Source organism: Aquarana catesbeiana, linkage group LG05, assembly GCF_042186555.1.
Source record: "Aquarana catesbeiana isolate 2022-GZ linkage group LG05, ASM4218655v1, whole genome shotgun sequence".
NCBI classification, from domain to species: domain Eukaryota; kingdom Metazoa; phylum Chordata; class Amphibia; order Anura; family Ranidae; genus Aquarana; species Aquarana catesbeiana.
In genome coordinates, this window is record NC_133328.1 from 41,886,790 (window position 1) to 41,908,858 (window position 22,069).

A 22,069-nucleotide genomic window follows, 5' to 3' on the forward strand; every position below is an offset into this window, starting at 1 on the left:
TGAGTCACCTAGGCTGTCTAAAGGATTAGATAATTAGCTCATGTTAATTAGGTGTCTGCTTACAGATTGTATTTTCATCCTGCGGTATAGATTTGTGTGAGATCTTAAAATAAAGAGTCAGTCCTGTTTGAACCTCAAGACAGAGCCTCGTCTCGTACTTGGGGGAGAATTATTCGAATGCGTTTCTTGTTTGGCTGATTGAAGTGTCCGGTAGCTGCCTTTGTGTCCGGGAAAGGAATGTCCTAAACGAGTTTAACCCCTGTCGGGGTGTCGTTACACAGATCAAAGACGAACTGAAAACTGGATGCTGTGCCTCCCTCTCAAAAAAAGCAGAAAAAGGGCATAGGACTAGTCACCAGTATCTCATGTGGTCTACCTGCAGCTGATGTTTCCCTATTACTGGCTTTCCATTTCTTGTTCTGTGCTCTGTGTGAAGACAGCCACCTTCGTAGGGCTTTGCTTCCTCAAGTCAGAGCCTCTCCAGCAAAGAGAACAGTGTGCAAAATAGCGATATCACCAAATCTCCTGAAACCAGCAGTCAGGGGCAACAGTACCTTAGATCTCACACTTTGTCAGGGCTGGGCTCAGCCCTTCCTTCTCTGAGCTGGCCGCTCAGCTGTCGGCTAATTGCCATCTCTCCACAGTGACTTCACCTGATGATATCCTGCTCGTCAGTCCTGCCTACTTAAGCCGTCCAGCCAAGATGAGCTCTGCCTTCGCCTTGGTCACATCTATAGAGACGCTCTCCTGTGTTCCTGTTAAAGACTTGCTTGGCTGACATTCCTTCTGGCTCCAGATCCTGCTTGCTGTTCTACTATGCTCATCTCTGGCTCCCTGACGTTTTGGCTTGTCTGACCAACCATTCCGGTTCCTGAAATCTGGCTATGTTTTCACTACGTTTACACGGTTTACCTTTTTTACATTCACATTTTTCAGGAGGAATCTCAGCTAAAAAGGTGGATTTCTCAAAATATTGCCGAGGTACAATTAGAATTTCTAGATGTTCCCTATAAAGATAACAAATCTTCACTTTGAGTTCAGCTCTAGTTTAGGATACCCTGAATGGAGTTAAACTGAACCTTTGCCCCGACAAACAAGTTTTTACATACATTTTACATTAAAGCTGTAAATTAACTTTAAAAACATGCCTTGTTTGTCCTTTGTAGCTACATGTACTGTGAAGTAGTACACAGTGCCTTGAAAAAGAATTCACATATTTCCACATTTTGTCATGTTACAAACAAAAATGTAAAAGTATTTTATTGAGATTTTATGTGATAGACCAACACAAAGTGGCCCATAATTGTGAAGTGGAGGGAAAATGATTAATGGTTTTCCAAATTTTTTACAAATAAATATCTGAAAAGTGTGGTGTGCATTTGTATTCAGCCCCCCACCCCCCGAATCAATACTTTCTAGAACCACCTTTCGCTGCAATTACAGCTGCAAGTCTTTTTAGGGATGTCTCTACCAACTTTGCACATCTAGAGAGTGATATTTTTGCCCATTCATCTTTGCAAAATAGCTCAAGCTCTGTCAGATTGGATGGAGAGCATCTGAACAGCAATTTTCAAGTCTTACCACAGATGCTCAATTGGATTTAGGTCTGGACTTTGACTGGGCCATTCTAACACATGAATATGCTTTGATCTAATCTATCCCATTGTAGCTCTTTCTGTATGTTTAGGGTCATTATCCTACTGGAAGGTGAACCTCCGCCCCAGTCTCAAGTCTTTTGCAGACTGGTTTTCTTCCAAGATTACCCTGTATATGGCTCCATCCATCTTCCCATCAACTCTGACCAGCTTCCCTGTCTCTGCTGAAGAAAAGCATCCACACAACATTTCACGGTGGGGATGGTGTGTTCAGGGTAATGTGCAGTGTAGTTTTCGGCCACACATAGCATTTTGCTTTGAGACTAAAAAGTTAAATTTTGGTCTCATCTGACCAGAGCACCTTCTTCCACATGTTTGCTGTGTTTGATTTCACAGAAAGTTAATTCAAACAGAGGATGTCCATCATCCTTTGAAATCTCCTTAACAAAACATCTATCTGTGGCTTTTTTCTCTTTTCACTGTCTGGCCCTCAGGATATAAAAAGAATTACATTTCTAAGTCAATGTTGGCCAAAGATAAAGACTGCAGAACTGGCTTTTCCGTGTTATATAGTGTAATAATGAAACAGGGACACTCAAACAGGTGCGATCAAGATCATTTCAATGTCTCCGTGTTTGCTCTGAACCCAGGATTTATGAGAAGGCGCTGGCAGACCTTTGCGGCTATTTGTACAGGCTGAGCCTTTTTGTTTAAAGATCGCTCTCTCATACAGCAGCCATGCGTGAACCCATACCTGACATTTTGAAATTGCTTTGCTCTCTCGTTCCCGGGAGCGGCCGCAGTCACTAACCATGTGGCAATCTTTATATTGAGTAATTGTTAATATTTCTTGCAGGTCAAGGTAAAAATGTGCTGATCGGCTGCACTACGAGAAATGAGAATGTTGATATATATTTGAAGCTGGATAAAATGGTCTTACTGCAGAACACAGGAGGACTTTTTTTTTCCCCATTTTAGTTTTTGATTTCCTTTAATGATGTAGTGCCACCATATTCCACTGCGTATCAAATCATTTATACCAGCCCCTGTCTCACAGAGCTCACAATGTACTGTACCTACCATTGCCAGGCTCATGCACAAGTCAATGAAGAGAGTAACAGACAGGCTGAATACACAGCTTATAGTATCTCACAATGGATGTCATGTTAAAACCACCAATAGTAGGGCATATAGGAGCCCAGACAGAAATGATTTGCAAATGTATGGCTCATAAATACAATGAAACAAAATTATTGGTGCCCAAAAACCTGTGATCATATGGCTCCACCTAAAGTGGACCTTTCAGCAGGAACCAGAAAAAGACCTCTGGCTCCTGAAGAAGGGAATAAAGATGGCAGCACAGAATGGGACAAGCAATGGAAGAAGAGAAGGGGAGAAAGAACAATACAGGACTCATAAGTCTCCTTATCCTGGATAAAATCAGCATTAACTGACTTAAGCCCTGTACGCACAGGCCAAATGTTGGGACATTCGGCCAGTGTGTATGTCGGCCTGTCCAAACCAGCAGCCGTCTGACTGCCGATCACTGCTCTCAGCCAATGGCAGAGAGCGCTGATGGGAGGGTTCTGGCGGGGGGGAGGGGGTCGTCCTCTTGTCAAAACACAACAGCTTAGTGGGGGAGTTTGCTGCACTAACTTTGGATGGTTAGTACAGTGGCTCAGACTGAAACTGTCAGTTTTTCTCCTTCAACCCACTGGGCTGAATGAAAAAAACACTTGTAGTGTGTAACAGGCATTAGGCGTTCGACGCACTGGGCGTTTAAAGTGCTTCTAAAAGGGCAGAAGGTTTTTTGTTATATCTTAATGCATTCTATATGCATTAAGAGAAAAAACGTTCAGTGTGCAACAGCCGTCCTCATCCCCTCTAATACTTACCTGAGCCCCATCTCGATCCAGTGATGTTGTACGAGAGCCTCGGCTGTTCGGTAATCTCCCACCTGATTGGCTGAGGCACAGCAGCAGGCACCATTGGCTCCCATGCTGTCAAAGTCAGTAAGCCAATGAGGAGAGAGGGGGCGGTTCCAAACTGCGGCTCAGTGTCTGAATGGACACACAGAGCAGCGGCTCGGGTGCATCCATAGCAAGCAAGTAATTTCACTTTCAGGCCAGCATTTAGATGTGGTGGAAGGTACATTTAGCCATTTCTACCTGAAGTTCCCATTTAAAACATCACCATCATGTCAGAATTATAAACTGCTCCTCCCATTTTTGTTGAAAGTCTTCACATTTCACATCTTTAAATCTTTAAATCTTTTGTGAAAACAAAAAGTTTTAGGCCTGATGCACACAGGATATTTAAAAAAAATGCCAGTGCTGCTGCCAGGAAAAAGCAGCGTTAAAAAAAAAACGTGCGTTTTGAATAGCGTTTGTGGACTTTTTTTTTGGCTTTTTATTCAGCAAAAACATTCTCTATAATGTAAAAATGCCTAAAAACGCCAAATGCGGCTAAACACTTGTTGTTACAGCTTGTTTAGCAGTTTTTACAGCTCAACATCCTCTGCTCCTGGACACACAGGCTGCTGTTTTTTTTTCTACTTCCCCTAAAAGCTTATGCCTCCAAATGCCTCTGAAAGTGCATGGACACATAGGCTAATATGGGAGGGGTGTTTAGAGGCAAAAAAAAATAAAAAATAAAAAAACCACAACATCATCATCTGACGCCCCTAACAGCAGCTGTAAAAGCATCCCGTGTGCATGAGCCCTTAGGGCTGTAAAGGGCATGACATAACCAAAGCTGGCTACACACGATTTTCAAATGAACATTTGTATGATAATTCTTTGTATATTCAATGACTGGACAAAGGTTTGAAAGTACTTTAAAATGTTTGCTTTTAACATTCCTTTTTGGAATAAATGTAACATCCCAAACAAAATACATATTCACTGCTAATCTGGCTATACACAATTAGATTTTCTAGATTTTTTTCTAGATTCTAGATTTTTTTTTTAGATTTATACCATTTGATGTCTTGAGAAATATCATTCAAAAAGTAGTTAAAAATTCAGTTTGCTCTTAATATTCAATTTTGGAATGGATACAATTTCCCGAACGAAAACCACATATAAGGTTTTTCATCACGCTCCTTCAAATTTTCTCATCCCTGCGAACCGCATTTATTTGAAAATTTAACAAATTTTCTTAAAGCCAACATTTTTTTGTATAAATTCTACTAGTGTATGGCCAGCTGAACCTTTTCCGGACCACCCCACACATATATATTCCAGCAGGGTGGCCCTCCTGCATGGAATCACGTACCTGTAAGTGATTTCTAGTTTCGGGTCTGGGGCGTGCACACGCGCCACGGCAACCCGCTCCCACTGTGATTGGACACGGGGGAGCCAATCAGTGGGTCTGGCGGACCCAATGTTCGCCAGCACCCCACGATCATTCCCGGCATAGGCAGAACAGCAGTCGGGGGGGGGGGTGTGATCTTTCTTGGGTTTCTGCTAAGCAGAGACACAGATCTGTCTTCCCCCAGTTAAAGCAGTCCCGCTAAAAATTGCTGATCACCATTACTAGTAAAAAAAAAAAAAAAAAAAAAAATATATTCATAAATCTATCCCATAGTTTGTAGACGCTATAACTTTTACACAAACCAATCAATATACATTTATTGAAATTTTTAACCAAAAATATAAGCAGAATACATGTTGGCCTAAACTGATGAAATCTTTTTAATTTTTTTATTGGATGTGTTTTATTGCAAAAGTAAAAAATATATATTTTTTTCAAAACTGTCTTTTTTTTTTGCCATAAACAAAAAAAAAAAACAAAAAAAAAAAAACGCAGAAGTGATCAAATACCACCAAAATAAAGCTCTATTTGTAGGAAAAAAAGGACCCATTTTACTTGTGTACAGTGTCGCATGACATCGCAAATGTGAGTTAAAGTAACGCAGTGCCGTATTGCAAAAAATAGCCTGGTCATGAAGGGGGGTAAACCTTCCGGGGCTGAAGTGGTTAAAGTGGAACTTTATTCAGAAATTTAAGTCCTGATAGGTATACCTGCAAAAGGGCCAGCAGGAAATAATCTATGTAAAACATTAAAAATAAGTGCCTAGAATGTGGAAAATCTGGCAATGCACCAGCTCACCCTGCTCTGCACATGCTCAATTTTCCTGTATTTGGCCGTGTGCGATAATCAGTGAATCACTAGAGGCCGATCTGCTGACAGCCTAAAGATTTACTGCTTGTGAGGGGGAAAGAAGCATCAGGAATGACAAACTGTGCCAAGTGAACACAGAATAGGGAGGGAGAAAAAAGCAGGAGAGGGGAAAAGATAAAATCTCCTGCCAGAGTGACACAAAAGAGGTCGATTTACAAGGATAGGGTCTTAGCTTATCCCCTTGATATTCACTTATTTCTACCTCAGCAGTAGCAGCATGTGGACTTTAGCACTGCAAAGCTTCTGTCAGCCTTCCCCTCTAGCTGAGCCAAGACATACAACCAAGGCTGGAAATGCATTTTAGTTACAGAAATTGAATTGTTTTTTTGAGACCAAGGAGCGGGCGAGCGTTTCAATTAATTTTGAATGTATATTTGTTTGCTAAAAAAAAAAAAAAAAAAAAAAAAAAAAAACAATTGTTATCAAACTGTTATGGGTAAAGTGCTGCTTTCAGCACAGTAAAGATTGCTGCTGGCATTATAAAAAAAAAAATTGCAAATAAAATGGACAGACACAAGACCTGAGATTGCGCAAACCAACAAAAAGCTTGAGGGATTCTGTGATTGTCCCTTTAATATGAAGATAAAACCCCCTCCCCGAGAAGTCTTGGACTAACGCTTTGCCCCTCCATGGCAGCCAATCTCCCTCTATAATTAGCATCTAATTTACACAAAGAAAGCCGGGTCGAAAGAGTGGGGGGAAAGAATTTTTTTTTTTTACATTTGCGTATTCCCAGTAGACAGGTCTGAGCTGGCATTTTGTGGTTTAATCTTCACAGCCTGAGCTAATAAATTTTCTCTCATTCTGTCAGTCATCTTTATTAAGACCGAATTAAGTTGGACATGTCTGAAAAAAGCCCCAGCAGAGCAATGTTGTATCTTTACGCTTCCCTGTCCTCAGAAAGCAAATGATTCATTTTACAAAGCCGTTATTTTGCTGCGCTGTTTGTCATCTTGAAACAGACGGAACAGGAAGGAGGCGGAAAGACAAAAAAAAAAAAAAAAAAAGAAAAACGAACGGCGTCAAACTTTAAAAGGTTGTGCGGACAAGGCAAAGGGCTAATTCCTAAGGCTGTAACAGACCGTTCCAAGCGCGCCATTTAGATTACCCCGGCAGTATTAAGAAGGCACAGCGCTTGTCGGCTGACAGTTTAATAAATGCTGTAAGGATTAGACTTGCACACGGATCGCTTGTAGGGTTTTAAGTATTTGGATTACATTTTAAAGAGGAGGTCTGCTGAGGACTTTGTGTATACAAAGACAGCGAGTTGGTTTTAAAGCATCTGCAAGTGGGGTGAATGGTTATGGTGCGGGAGTTCTGGCTGCCAGAATTTTTTGCACACCAACAACTTGTGCTTGCGCTCTACACTTACCAATATAAAATTTGTATAATTTTTTCACACAGAGCTTTCTTTTGGAGTATTTCATCATCACGGGTTTTTGTTTTCTAAGTAAAACGAGAAAAAAAAAAAAAAAAGACCAAAAATTTTGGAAAGCAAAAAAAGCATAAAAACAAACCAAAAAAAAAAAAAAAAACCCCATGCGCGTTTTGTTTATGGCATAAAATTTTGCAAATGAATCTTTCTGTGCAAATTTAGGCCAAGATGTATTCTGCTACAGTGGGGGAAATTATTTGATCCCCTGCAGATTTTGTAAGTTTACCCACTTACAAAGAAATGAAGGGTCTATAATTTTTATCTTTTTTATGTGTATTTTAAATGAGACAGAATATCAACCAAAAATCCAGAAAAAAAACACATGCTACAAAATGATATAAATGGGAGTTGCAGTTCAGGGAGTAAAATAAGTATTTGATCCCCAAGCAAAACATGACTTAGTACTTGGTGGGGAAACCCTTGTTGGTTGGCAAGCACAGAGGTAAGAAGTTTCTTGCAGTTGGTTTCCAGATTTGCACACATCTCAGGATGGATTTTGGTCCACTCTTCTTTACAGATCTTCTCTAAATCCTTAAGGTTTCTTGGCTGTCTCTCGGCAATTTGAAGTTTTAGCTCCCTCCATAAATTTTCTTTAGGATTAAGGTCTGGGAAATGGCTAGGCCACTCCATGACCTTAATGTGCTTTTTGAGCCACTCACTTGTTGCCTTAGCAGTATGTTTTGGGTCATTGTCAGGCTGGAAGACCCATCCACGACCCATCTTCAGTGTTCTGGCTGAGGGCAGAAGGTTCTCATCCAAGATTTTACAATACATGGCCCCGTCCATTGGCCCCCTCAATGTGGCAAAGTTGGGCTGTACCTTTAGCAAAGTAACAGAATAATGTTTCCACCTCCGTGCTTGACTGTAGGGATGGTGTTCTTAGGGTGACAGTCAGCATTTTTTTCTCTCCAAACAAGTCGAGTCGAGTTAATGCTAAAGAGCTCAATTTTGGTCTCATCTGACCACAAAACTTTCTCCCAATCCTTCTCTGAATCATTTAGACATTCATTGGCAAACTTTAGGCCTGTACAAGTGCCTTCTTGAGGAGGAGGACCTTGCAGACGCTGCAGTATTTCAATCAATGGCGTCGTATTGTGTTATCAATGGTTTCTTTGGTGACTGTGGTCGCAACTGCCTCGAGAGCACTCACAAGCTTCTCCCATGTAGTTGTGGGCTGATCCCTCACTTTTCTCATGATCATCCTTATCCCATGAGGCGAAATCTTGCATGGACCTCCAGACCGAGGGTGATTGATGGTTATTTTGTATTGCTTCCATTTGCGAATAATCGCTCCAACAGTTGTCTCCTTCCTACCAAGCTTCTTGCTGATGGTCCTGTAGCCCATTCCAGCCTTGTGCAAGTCTACAATCTTGTCCCTGACGTCCTTTGACAGCTCTTTGGTCTTGCCCATGATGGTGAGGTTTGAATGGAAGAAAGATTCTGTGGACAGGTGCCTATTATAGACATAACGAGTTGCCGTTAGGAGTAACTTCTTAAATTGACAGGACTAATCTGTGTACCACATGAGCACGTACTGTAGCCAGTCTCATTGTTGGTTGGTAGGGGATCAAATACTTATTTTACTCACTAAACTGCAACGCAAATTTATAACATTTGTATCATGTGTTTTTTTTTTTTCATTCTGGTTGATATTCTGTCGCTACCATTTAAAAAACACACCCAAGATAAAAATTATAGACCCTTCATTTTTTTTTTGTAAGTGGGCAAACTTACAAAATCTGCAGGGGATCAAATAATTATTTTTTCCTATTGTATATATTTGAAAAACAATCAATTCTGATGCACCATCTAATTTCTCAATTATTTTTAAATAATTGGTGCAGCAGTGACTAGGCACACTGACTGGTAAACAAAAAAAAAAGTGAATAATAATTTTACATTTTTAAAAATATATATTTTCTTTTTATTTTATTTTTTTTTACGTACGACGATTGCTTATAGCAGTGAATTTTACGGTTATAAGCAAATATACAAAAATAAACGTTTTCTTGTGTCCATGTATCGAACAAGACCAAGGCCATACCTATGTGGATTTAAAGTGAACATGTCATATACAGTGGATGTCAGTTTATGGGTTGGTTTACATAAAACGCTTCCCGGTTCACTAGGGAATAGTGATATTACTGCCTGATTCTACAATTAAAGAAGGAAACTAACCGGATGACAACAGACACCAATCAGGTTCTACCTTGCATTTTCATATTCTCATCTAAAAACTTCTGCCTACACAGCAAATGAATAGCCTTTGTGTGCATTTAATCCCAAATTTAAACTGACTTGGACCTTTAAACCCCTCGCGCCCATAATCTTTATGTGAATAATACTCAGCATGAAGCCCTGAGCTGAGGATATGTAAATAAACATTCCCCTTTGAAATTCACAAGCCAACACCTTGCACAGCTACTGGCTCTGGCGAGAACCCCTTGACAAAATGACATAGTGATCATATGCAAGCTAGTGAAAACAACTGACAGAATAAGCTTTCAGCTTGCAAGCAGCAGCAATTATCTGTTTAATACTGTAGCAGTCAGATAAATTTACAGTATTGATAGAAAAACAGAAAAAAAATTAAAAATACCATATAAAGCCTTCTAAAAAAAAAAAAAAAACTGGATAAAAATGATTTAGATATGTATAATGACTCAGGTTATTTTCAAATTAACGTATGCTTTCATTTCTGACCTCTGGTCATAAAACAATTAAAGTGAGATCTCAGTGGAACTTTATCACCTTTAGGATACGGCACAGAGAAGGTTTTTCATACCTTCATGCATAGAATGCATGAAAGTAAAAACCTTTAGAACCACTTCAATTTACTCTGGCCATTTGGGCCTCATCATGCACGCTGGGCGTAAAAAAAATCGATTTTTTTGGTATTTTTTGTTTTGTTTACCCCTAAGCAGCCATCTATATTGGCCTTTGTGGCCATGCACACATATGCATTTAGAGGTTAAAAAAAAAAAAAAAAAAAAAAAAAAAAAAAAAAAGCTTGTACATTCAGGAGAGGAGCGCTTGAGCAGAAAAAAATGCTTGACGCACCTAAATGCCTGCAAACACATCTAAATGCTAGGTACATTTAGTGCTTAAGCATTAATTTCAGATGCGTTTGTAGGTGTTTAGGGGCGTCAAGTGTTTTTTCTGCTCAAACACTCCTCTCCTGAATGTTTTTACCTCTAAACAGCATTTTTTTTTTTTTTTTTTTTAAGCCAAGCGTACATGATGAGGCCTAAATGCTAGTCCTTTGTGAAAGTAAAAATGGATAAAGGATTTGGGTGTTCCTTGTGCTCGGTTAATCCTCGCATATGAATGAAGATACACGTAGGGTGGGAATTTCCGGTTACGTCACTTCTGCTTTGCTGGAACGCACCCTCCGAAAGTGCAAGTTTAATAATGTTTATGGTATAATTAAACAATTGTACGCCATCAGAGGCTTCTCTTTTTCTTCTTAATGGCCCTGCTATGTGTGCCCGGTGGCTCTGGGAGGACTTAAAGCAGCAAAGTAATATCGGTTGGAGTGGTAGTGGAAAACTGCATTCCCTGGAAATTCCTCTGATTGCTAGCACAGCGTTTCCGGTCTTTACCTCTGATCCGGTTGTGTATATTACATCAACAAGCACTATTTGACTTCCTTCTTTATACAAAAGGTCAATTCAGACCGATGAGTGCAGGGTGTTTCTTTTTGGACATGGTGGAGTGGAGCACGTATGGTGCATTGAACATCAAGCCTAATTTTAGGAATTACTTGGACATTTGTTATATGTATTTACACCGATCAGCCATAACATTATGACCACTGACAGGTAAAGGGAATATCTGAATGGCATCTGAAAATTGGTGGTATATATTAGGCAGCAAGTGAACATATTGTCAATGAAGTTTGTGTGGTGAAAGCAGAAAAAAAAAAAAAAAGGGCATCGCAGTTTGTTGTGTATGGGGCTGTGAAGCCCATGGTGAACCATGTCCATAGCCAAAAGCTTTTGACAATGGCCACGTGAACATCGGAACTGGACTATGGAGCAGTGGAAGAATGTGGCCTGGCCTGATAAATCAAATTCTCTTTTAAATTATATGGATGGCCGGGTGCGTGGGTTGCCCAGGGAAGAGATGGCACCAGGATGCAGTATAAGAAGGCAAGTCCACAGAGGCAGTGTAATGCTTTGGGCAATATTCTGCTGGGAAAGCTTGGGTCCTGCCATTCATGTGGATTTTACTTTGGTGTCCATGCCTCAACGGGTCAGGGCGGTTTTGGCAAAAAGGGGGCCATACTCAATATTAGGTAGGTGGTCGTAATGTTATGGCTGATCGGTGTATATTTTTTTGAGATTTAAGTGCAAGCACTGTTTGTTTAGTTTATTTGGTTAATCCAGAGTCAGCAGGTTACAGTTTCAAAGTCATCACTTCTATAGTCCAGCTACCAGCCACTGTGCTCACCAAAACAATTTGAACAGCTGAAAAGAATAAATCATCAGAGTAGGTGGGAGAATAGGAACATTACCTACTATTCACTGTGTAGCGGGACACATTTTTGATGTAACTTAATGTTATGTTATATCTTATCTGGTGTCATCTAGCAGCAAAAATATAAAAAGGACTGCATCTTTATTTCTTTTTATTATTCAAGTTGACATGGAAGTGTTTTGTTTGTTTACATTTGGACATTAACTTGACCTACCCACAATGCTCATTAACTCCCATGAATCTAAGAAGAACAGAACTGCATTGTGGGAAGATTATAAAAAGGCTGGGAGTGGCCATTTTGGGTCTCTTGGACAAGCATGGCCAGCCTGGGAGGATCTGTGTGAGGTCTCCAGCACAGCGCGGCCTACCTCCACGGAAGAGCGATCCGAGCGGTAGTACTGTGACACACCAGAGAGCTGGACTGACGGCGGGGCAAGACTGGGAAGGAGCCAGAAGAGCCTGTCGGAGTCATCTGGGAGTTCCGGAGCATCTTGAACTGTGGAGGGGAGCAGAGCAGCAGTGCCAGCCGGAGACAGACCCCTGTACATCAGAGCGGAGCCTTCTAACACTGTCCTGGTTGGGTGAGAGGGCTGTTGCCCACAAGTTTCTTGATGCACTTTTATACAACCGTCTACACAAGACAGAGTTGCTGGGACCCATAGTCCCACAAGTAAAGTCATGAGGATTTAGTACTGAGTCCCTGGCATCAAAGGTAGTTATAGTGCTGCTGCACCAAAACTTTACTTTCACATTTTTAGTCTACTCTGATCAGGAGTCATTAACCCCTTGGATTATAAATCTACTTTGTTTTTGCTAGCAGAAGAAAAGAAGGACTGTTTAGTAAAACACAAGGCCTTGTGTCCCTTTACTATATTGGGGTAGTGTGATATTAAATAAGGGAGCTCTCTAATTGTTGTATTACACTTTATCAAGCTAATCTTTGATTTAATATAGTAATAAAGCGCGCAGGAAATAGGATAGTGCTCATAGTGAGATAAATTCACTCTGACGGTTATCCTATTCACTTTACTACACCACTCATATTATGTCGGACATTTTATACCGGTATTGTATCTTTGTAATATAAAAGTTTAGTTGACTGTCAGACTATGTTGGTCTGACAGTACAACCATTGTAGTTTAAACCTTCTAAAACAATTACAGTAAATAAGGTTATTATTCAAGTATAACTGTGTGAGTGTTGTTTTCCTCCTCTTCACCAGCCAAGAGGAGGGTAAGGTAACTACAGTCAGGTATATTATATTGAGTATTGTGAACTTGCCTTTATGATTTCGTTTTGACTGCACACTATTACACCACAGCTGTGTCAGGGGGACTGAGACAGTCAAAGGGGAAACAAAGCAGAGTACAGGCCCAAATAAATTAGAAGCTCCTCCGGAGGTTAGTGCTACATCTACATAAAAGGAAGGCACCCAACTGAGTGCTTTCAGCTTCTGTATACCTGTAGGATAGCGGTCTCCAAACTGCAGCCCTTTGCTTGCCTTTATCTGGCCCTTTGAGGCATTATTCCTGATGCAGGCACCAACAATGGGACATAACCCTGCCACTGACATCAATGGGGCTCTATTCCTTCCACTGACACCAACCTTTTTCTCCCCCTATTATCAAAGATCAGGAATGGTTTACTCCCACTGGACACAGTCCAGCCACCCTAAAGTCTGAAGGACAGTAAATTTCCCCTTCCTTTAGAAAGTTTGGAGACTTCTGCTGTAGGATATGGAATGCTGTGAGCATGCATGGGGGGGTGTCTGCGCTCTTTCTTATGTCTTACCAAACATCAGCTAGGAAATTTCAATTGGAGTAACATTGGGTTTTCTAATTGAGCTCTCAAGGTTATATTTGCCGACGTGTTAGAATTTCCTCAATGTAATAAAGTAGCGAAGACATTTTAAGAGTGCTCTTATTTTTTATAAAGTCTAGCTCCTGAAACCAATAGAGGAGATATACGACTACGGTTCATACATAGTCAGGCCATTCTGCAGTTAAATGCTAGAAAGAAGAACCCGAGATCTGCTGAAGTCACACTTTCTAACCTGATAAACATGGCTAGTTCTGATTGCTTAGCAGATGTTTTGCATTTTCCTTTCATGTACCAGAGTGCTGGCAGAGCAGGTCATCAGTCTGAGGAGATAATCTCATAAGCAAATAACCTAAACACCATACAAGATCGGAGTGCCCTTCATCCAGCACATTTCTAATTACCCATCCATTTTCTTTTCTTTCACTAATGAGGCAACGGGTCAGCTGAACAGTTTTTTTTTTTTTATTTCTTTAGACTGACATGATTTTGTTTAATTTCTAGTAGAGAAAGATAAAAGGGCTCCTTTAAAAGGCTAGATGGTGGTTTCACAAAAATTCCCATAATCGGCGCTTCTCATCAATTTTCTCCATATATGTGCAGCCCTCCGACGCAGACCAAGCCATCTTCCTGGCCTGTCCAGGGTTGGAGCGGTGTCCAACTTATACAGCACTACACAGGGGTTGCCCTAATGCAGGGGTCTCAAACTGGCGGCCCTCCACCTGTTGCAAAACTGCAAGACCCATGAGGCATTGCAAGGCTGACAGTAACAACCATGACTCCCACAGGCAGAGGCATGATGGGACTTGTAGTTTCACAACAGCTGGAGGGCCACCAGTTTGAGACCCCTGCCCTAATGAATTTGAAAAACTTTGGGCTGCATGGTTAGACGCCCCAGGTCTGAGCCCCCTTGACCTAGTAGCACATATAATCCTACAAGGCTAATGTAGGCCCAAGTTTACTATGCAGTATTAAAGTAGAACTAAAGACAAAAGGTTTTTTTTCAGTTTGGATAGAAGAGAGGGTTACAACCCCGGTCAGATTTTTTCACCAGTTGGGGAGGTTTCCCTTCACTTCCTGTCCCATAGCCACTGTCACTTTCAATGATAATGGTAAACAGAATAAACAGAGAGGGTTAAAGTGTTACTAAACCTACAACAGTAAAATCAGTCTGTATATGCAGCAAAGCGTGCTTGTTATACACATTGTGGAACCTAAGGGGTTAATCCTCTGCATTGTGTAAAAAGGCTGTTTGATCCTGTCTTCACTGATTGTCCCTTCCTCCACTGTCCCCAAACCATCTCCTGATATAACAGAGCCTTGGAGACAAGCTGCACATGATCAGTTTGGTGTGTATTGAGAGTTTTTTTTTTTCCTCTTAGGAGGGTGCATGTGATCAGCACAGGGCCGTTTAGCACAGTCCAGACAGAGGGTCAGGGGTCCTGCAGCCTCATAGGACAATCCAAGGAGAATGAAAAAACTTCTCCTACAAGTTTTAACCAGACACTGATAGAAGTCACAAGACTGCTATATATACTGCCAATGAGAAAAGGTATTTAGAAGTCTATATTTACTAAAACGATTGCATTTCCATGTTCTGGGTACTGTAGGAGAACAGATATAGTGAATGCAGAGTCCTGGGCTTAGTAACACTTTAATTTTCCTAACGGGTCACAGACAGCAATACAAACCGACAAGCGTTTGAATCCCTCTTCTATCCAAAAGTAAAGAAAAAAAAAAAAAGTTTTGCCTTTAGTTATTACTTTAGCCACTTGCCGACCGGATCACGCCGATATACATCGGCAAAGTGGTACGGGTGCATAAAACAACGTACGTCGCTAAGTCATCGGCGGCTAGTGGGCGCGTGCGTGAACTCTATGTCAGCTTGTGGCCCGCGATCTTGACACGGAGAGGCAGAACGGGGAGATGCTTATGTAAACAAGGCATTTCCCAGTTCTGCCTAGCAACATGACAGGGATCTACTGCTCCCAGTGATCGGGAGCAGTGATCTGTCATGTTCTAGTGAGCCCATTCCCCCCTACCAAAAGAAAGCTCTATTTGTGGGGAAAAAAGGACGTCAATTTTATTAGGGTATACCGTCACACGACTGCACAATTATCAGTTAAAGCGACGCAGTGCCGTATCGCAAAAAAAAGGGCTTGGTCAGGAAGGGGGTAAACCCTTCTGGGGCTGAAGTGGTTAAAGTTGTAGTAAAGGCAGTTTTTTTTTATCTTAATGCATTCATTCTATTGTGCATTAAAGCGGTGTTATACCAGCAAAAATATTTTTTTTTTAAAGTCAGCAGCTACAAACACTGTAGCTGCTGACTTTTAATGAGGATCCAGGGAGCCCGCGATGTCGGCCCCCCGAGGCCAATCCGTCCATCTGATCAGGTGCAGGCGCCATTTAGGAGCCTTGCTGCTTCACTGCCTGTTTCCTACTGCGCATACACGAGTCGCGCGGCGCTTTGTGAATAGCCAGCTTGTGTTCTGGCGGAAGACAGCGGGGGGGGGGGGGGTGCCCGCCGCACAAAAGCATATGATGTCCTGCACTGCGGCCCGGATGGATCGGAAGCACACTATGTACTTCATAAAAAGGTAGGAAGGAAAAAAAAAAAATCTCTATCCAGCGATGTGCATGCACGAGACACAGCAACGGTGCCATTGGCTCCCACTGCTGTTAAAGTCAGTTAGCCAATCAAGAGAAAGAGGGGCGTGGACCAATCGAGAGCCCGTGTCTGAATGTGCACACAGCGCTGCTCGGCTTGGATGCCCATAGCAAAAGCTGCTTGCTGTGCGGGCACTCGACAGGAGGGAGGGGCCAGGAGCGCTGGCAAGGGACCCGAGAAGAGGAGGATCCAGGCTGCTCTGAGCGAAACCATTTCACGGAACAGGCAAGTATATAAACATTTTTTAGGTTTTAAGAAAAAAAAAAAAAAAACACACATTAGAATTTAGTATCACTTTAATGGCTTGGAGATTGGTTTCATAGCATTTAAATTTTTTCCTGTGTTGACTACACAGACTTGAGGTTTCAGATGTCTATCACTTTATTATGCGATCTTACTGTATACTGTATACCCTTCTGTGGAAGTGTATGGGAATTTTCATATTTCATTTGCACATATTTGACTGTACTGCTCTGGAAATGTTTACTGTGACTTATTGTATTTTCGATAAAGCGCTTTTTGATCAAAATAAAAAAAATAAATTATACAGCGCTACTGGCATTGTCAAAATTATCAAGCACATGCTGACATGGCCCTGGAGGGTCAACGTATTCAATTTGGCACGTGCTATCTGGCTATCATTTTTATCTCTAGGGTAGACTCACGCGTCATTTTTCATTAAAGGTCTTTGGGAACAGGATATACGTAATGCTTCAGTCTCAGGTAAACAAACAGGTAAACATCAAACAAATCCAGGAGAATCTCAACACCCATGTCCATCCACTATGGCTTGGTTCCTCTCCGGGCAGTAGAAATCCTTCTTTAGTGTATTAAACTTACGCAGAACACAGCTCTTGTGTGGTAAACGCTTAGAATTTTGTAGTGTGTGATCACCAAAGCGACATCATGGACCCTTCCATTCTTTTTTTCAACCCAGCAACCAGTAAGAAGGTAGAAATTATGATGGTGGTGGTGGTGAGAGGGGGGTGGGGGGTGTGTGATGTGATGGCATTCCTATCAAGCTGTTTTTGAAGCATAATCTTAATTTTTTGGCATTATAAAATGAGTATGCAGGAACTTTCACTGTTTGTGGTTGGCACTGATGGTTAATTTGCATCCAATATTTGTGTGTGCAACATGAAAATCTAAAAACTTTATAACCCGGGAATTTTGGGGTACTGGGGGTACCTGAATTACAAATGGACCAAATGCCCAGCAACCCGACAAAGCCTGCCAGAGTTCTGGTTCAGGTACATATTTTGCATTTTCTTTAAACTCTGCACTCAAAGTTAGGTATACAACATTTTGTAGACAAGCTCAAAATGACAAAACTAAAAAAAAAAAAAAAAAAAAAAAAAAAAAAAAAAAAAAAAAAAAAAAAAAAAAAACACACACACAAACTTACCATATTTCTTCCTAATCTCATTGTGTTTTATGGTCCTCTCACTCTTCCTGCAACAGAAATTTAACACAAAATCAGACAAGGATATTAAGTGACATCTGTATGCATATATAGCATAAGCTCCTCCCAGAAAACACCTGGTTTACAGGAGCATGAGGCATTGTACCTTCACACTGCAATACTAGATTTCACCAGCAGAGGCCACTGAAAATATTTGGCATTATTCTTTCTATTACTACACAGAGTGATCACAAGCAGCTGAGTGTCTTTTTAACCTATAGATTTATACAGTCCCTCCTGCAGCATCTTGATAAATTAAAGACATAAGTGCCTAGTCTTGCGTATTTCATGGCACGTTGGTGGGTAATAAAGATCTTTATTTTTAGCCTTGCAAATAAAAGTTTAAATCTCAAAAAAAAAAAAAAAGAGAATACAAAAAAAAAGTAATCATAAAATCTGGTGTTTTAGGCTCCTTTCATTGGGCCATGTTGCTACATGCACAGATCTATAACTGAAGCATATTTCTTCTGAAAAAAAATTGCAAATGTGCTTCAAAATCACTATAAAAAATTGTCCAACACAAGTCCATACACAACAAAAAAGGCATGATGTGTACGAATATGACGAATCCTCCAATTTGTCCACAAAATATAGGCAGGTCACATCACGCATATGTGAATACATTTTGCAGCATATCTGCTATTTATGATGATTTATGGGTATTGCCATCTGCAGCCGTCCAGGTTGCACAGATGTTTCATACAGGGGCCTACAGGTAGCCTGTTAAAATCAATGATAAGAAGCTGACTACATGGACCTACGTATGCATCCTGGAATGCACATCTATGCAGGTCCAATGCAAGGATCAGAAAGTAGACATCAGACTCACACGGCTGTGCATTCTGGGATGTGCATAGAGGTTCATAGGAGTCCAAGCAGCCAGCTGCTTGTCATTGATTTCACCAAGCAGTCTGCAGGCCCCTGCATGGAACACTTGTGCAACCCAGATGGCTGAAGACCATTGTAAAATCAGTATGACTGCGTGAATGAGGCCTAAAAATGAAGGTTAAACCACTTATTCCTGGTTCCTCCCTCATCAACATTATAAATGACATTTTAATTACAACCTTTTGGTTTTCATTATATTACGTTATTTTGGACCAAGTAACATCACTGGGTCTCAGTGTCTCTCTCTACAACGCAGAAAGATCATGGCTAGAGGGGCAGAGTGCTGTACATAGCTTCCTGAAAACATCACAGCACCCTGTCTCAGTACTCCACCTAACAGTTCAGGCCCAATGCTGGCTCTTGGGAAAGATTATACAAATTCCACAATATATTGATGGGAGCATTTCAGTCTGGAGGTGCTGGGGTTCCCAGGCGGCATTTGCATGCAGACTACACAGGGTAATGCCACATGACTGAAAAAACACAAAGGCACAATTCCTCCCACCGACACCAGCCTTGGGGCACAAGTCCTCCCACCGACACCAGCCATGGGGCATAACTCCTCCCACTGACAACAGCCATGGGGCACAAGTCCTCCCACCGACAACAGCTTGGGGCACAAGTCCTCCCACCGACACCAGCCTTGGGGCGCAATTCCTCCCACCGACACCAGCCATGTGGCACAAGTCCTCCCACCGACACCAGCCATGGGGCATAACTCCTCCCACTGACACCAGCCATGGGGCACAAGTCCTCCCACCGACAACAGCTTGGGGCACAATTTCTCCCACCGACACCTATGATGGGGCACAATTCTTCCCACCGACACAAACTATGGGACATTGCCGACTCCAACTGACCCTAGTCTGGCCCCCCATGAAGTCTAAAGGACTTGAAATTGGCCCTTTGTTTAGAAAGTTTGGAGATCCCTGGGCTAGATGATGCTGAATGTCTACCAGTGGGGCTCCGTTTGAATTTCTTCAGCTTCTAATGCATTGCGAGAAGCTCACAGTGTGCAGTGAAATCAGAACGAACAGATTCAGTACAGGAGAGGAGCCTGTACAACTGTGCAAAACGAATGGGAAGGCTGAAGTTCAGCTTTAAGAAGGGATTTCCACTCATTTCCTGTCTGGGTGACCACAAGTGACACAAACCCCTGACCACTGCACCAAGAATGAAAGTGTTACTAAACCCAGGACCCTGTATTCACTATATCTGTTCTCCCACAGAACATGGAAATGCAGTTATTTTAGTAAATATAAACTGCCAAATACTTTCTCATCAGCAGTATATAGCAGACTTGTCACTTCTATCAGAGTTTTTATTCTCCTCTGACTGTCATATGAGGCTGCATGACCCCTGAACCTCTGTCTGGACAGTACTGATTGGCCCTGTGCTGATCACATGCACTCCCCCCCCCAAAAAAAAACACCTCTCTAGCAATACACACCAAACTGAGCATGAGCAGAGTGACTCCAAGGCTCTGTTCTATCAGCAGATGGATTGGGAACAATAAAATAAGGGGAGGATCAGAGAAGACAGGATCAAGCAGCCTTTTTACGCAATGCAGAGGATTAACCCCTTAGGTTCCACAGGGAGTATAACAAGCATGCTTTACTGCATATACAGACTGATTCTAATGTGGGTTTAGTAACACTTTAAGAATTTCTCCAGAGTTGGGCTGTTAACAAGACGCCTGACGTAGCTTTTGTTTTCTTCTTTATAAACTCCTGAAATAAAGCCCTGAAAAGAAAACTGCACAGCATCTAAAATAGTGTTCCAGGCCCGGAGGAATAATAGTTTTATTTCGGTAACTTTCACGGTCAAGTAGCAAGAAGTAGCAATATATTCTCCAAATAAAAGGTTCAATCTCGCCAGCATTGCCCTCCTGCGCAGAAGCGTCTCCAGACAAGAGAGTCGGCAAATCACAAAGTGACAGATCGACGATTTTCCCTAAACTGCAATTTTGTGTCTACCGGTGCTGAAAGGAGCCGTTTTTATGGAGGCCACCGTGTGCCGGGAGCACCTAATAAGTCACCTCATTTGACGATCGTTCTATTAATTGGCAAGCTTTGAGTAAGCATTAATTTTTCTGTTCTGTAAAATACCGGTATAATAATAACATTGTAGAGAAGTCATCAGGAGGGATGTACAGAGGGGCAGATCACAATGACGGAGTGTAATCTTACACCCAATTATTGCCACGGCTCGGGCGCCGATGGAGGAACATGTCGTGTAATTAACGTGTTTGCAAAAATGATTGCATGAATTATTAACTTTCCTGCTTTGCATATACAATCACATTAACTTTCACAGACATGGAAAGACAGACAGAACTGTAATAATTAGAGAGAAAAATGAACGGAAAATTGATTTTTAAATCATTTACAGCCTTTAATTTTTTGTTGCCTTCTTTTGCATGAGAATTTCTATAAAATGTCACCGGAAAATTAGTTTTTATAAAGACAAAACATTAAGACGCTATGACTGGCACATTCCTACAGAAAAAAGGTAAAAATGGCAATTTCTACAAAAGGAGATTTATAAAAAAGGAGTTATTTTAGCATTTAGCTAAAATTAAAGGGATTTTAAACTCAGGAGAAAAAAAAAAAAAAAATGAATATATTGCAGCTTACCCATCATTAGATGTGGCGGCTGCATTAGATTTTTTTAGGCTTTTTCCCCTGGTGATCTGGCCAGTAACACACTTCCTATATTGGAGTTTCTCCACTCTGGATGAAGGAGCACAGGGGACATCTTTGGACAGCAACCTTTTTAGTCTAGGGGGGGTTAAGTGTATTAGCAGATTTAGATACACTAACAAATTGAAGCCAAACTCCAGCTCACACCTTTTAAGCAGTTACAGCAAACAGTTTTTACCTTTTGGGATAAAAGGTTCAACAAACAAAAATTAATCATTGTAAGCACCCCTGTCAGTGATAAATGGTTTTACTCAACCGTCTAACTGCCATATCTGCAGGACAGCTTTTTTTTTTTGTTTTCCTCTTCAAAAGAACAGACCAACTGGCTGGATCACCAGGTGAAAATAAAATAAAAAAACGAATACAACCACCACATCAAGGAAATTGGCAAGCTGCGGTATTTATATAAAGGTTTGCTTTTGGGTTTAATACTACTTTAAAGGAGGAGGGGGGGGGGCAGAAATGTGGCTCAATTAAAGTGATAGTAAAGCTTCTGATTTTTTGAAATAATTAAAATAACAAAATAATAAAATAATACTCACTTGTTCTGTGTAATAGTTTTGCACAGAGCAGTCCCAATCCGCCTCTTCTCGGGTCCCCCACCGGCGCTTCTAGCCCCTCCCTCCTGCCGAATGGCCCCATAGCAGGCAGCTTAGCTTGTTATAGGTGCACCCAGGCAGGCTCCCTCCCGCTGTCCATTCACACAGAGCCGTAGCTCAGCCCCGCCAAGGGCTCCCGCTGCTGTCTCAGCCAATGAGGAGGGAGAGTCCCTGGAAAGCTAAGGCTCTCATGCATATCGCTTGAGGAAGAAGATCAGGCTCAGGTATTAAGGAGGAC

General features: G+C 41.5%; 1 protein-coding gene across 2 annotated transcripts in view; it reads right to left on the reverse strand.

The window, feature by feature from the left end:
* Positions 1-22,069, reverse strand: part of LOC141144204 (pituitary tumor-transforming gene 1 protein-interacting protein-like) — a 96,193-nt gene that overhangs the window by 5,071 nt on the left and 69,053 nt on the right. For both annotated transcript variants that reach the window (XM_073629656.1, XM_073629655.1), the window contains exon 6: positions 17,586-17,632. In XM_073629656.1, the coding sequence (XP_073485757.1) occupies positions 17,586-17,632 (47 nt within the window). The remainder of the gene's footprint in view (positions 1-17,585; positions 17,633-22,069) is intronic.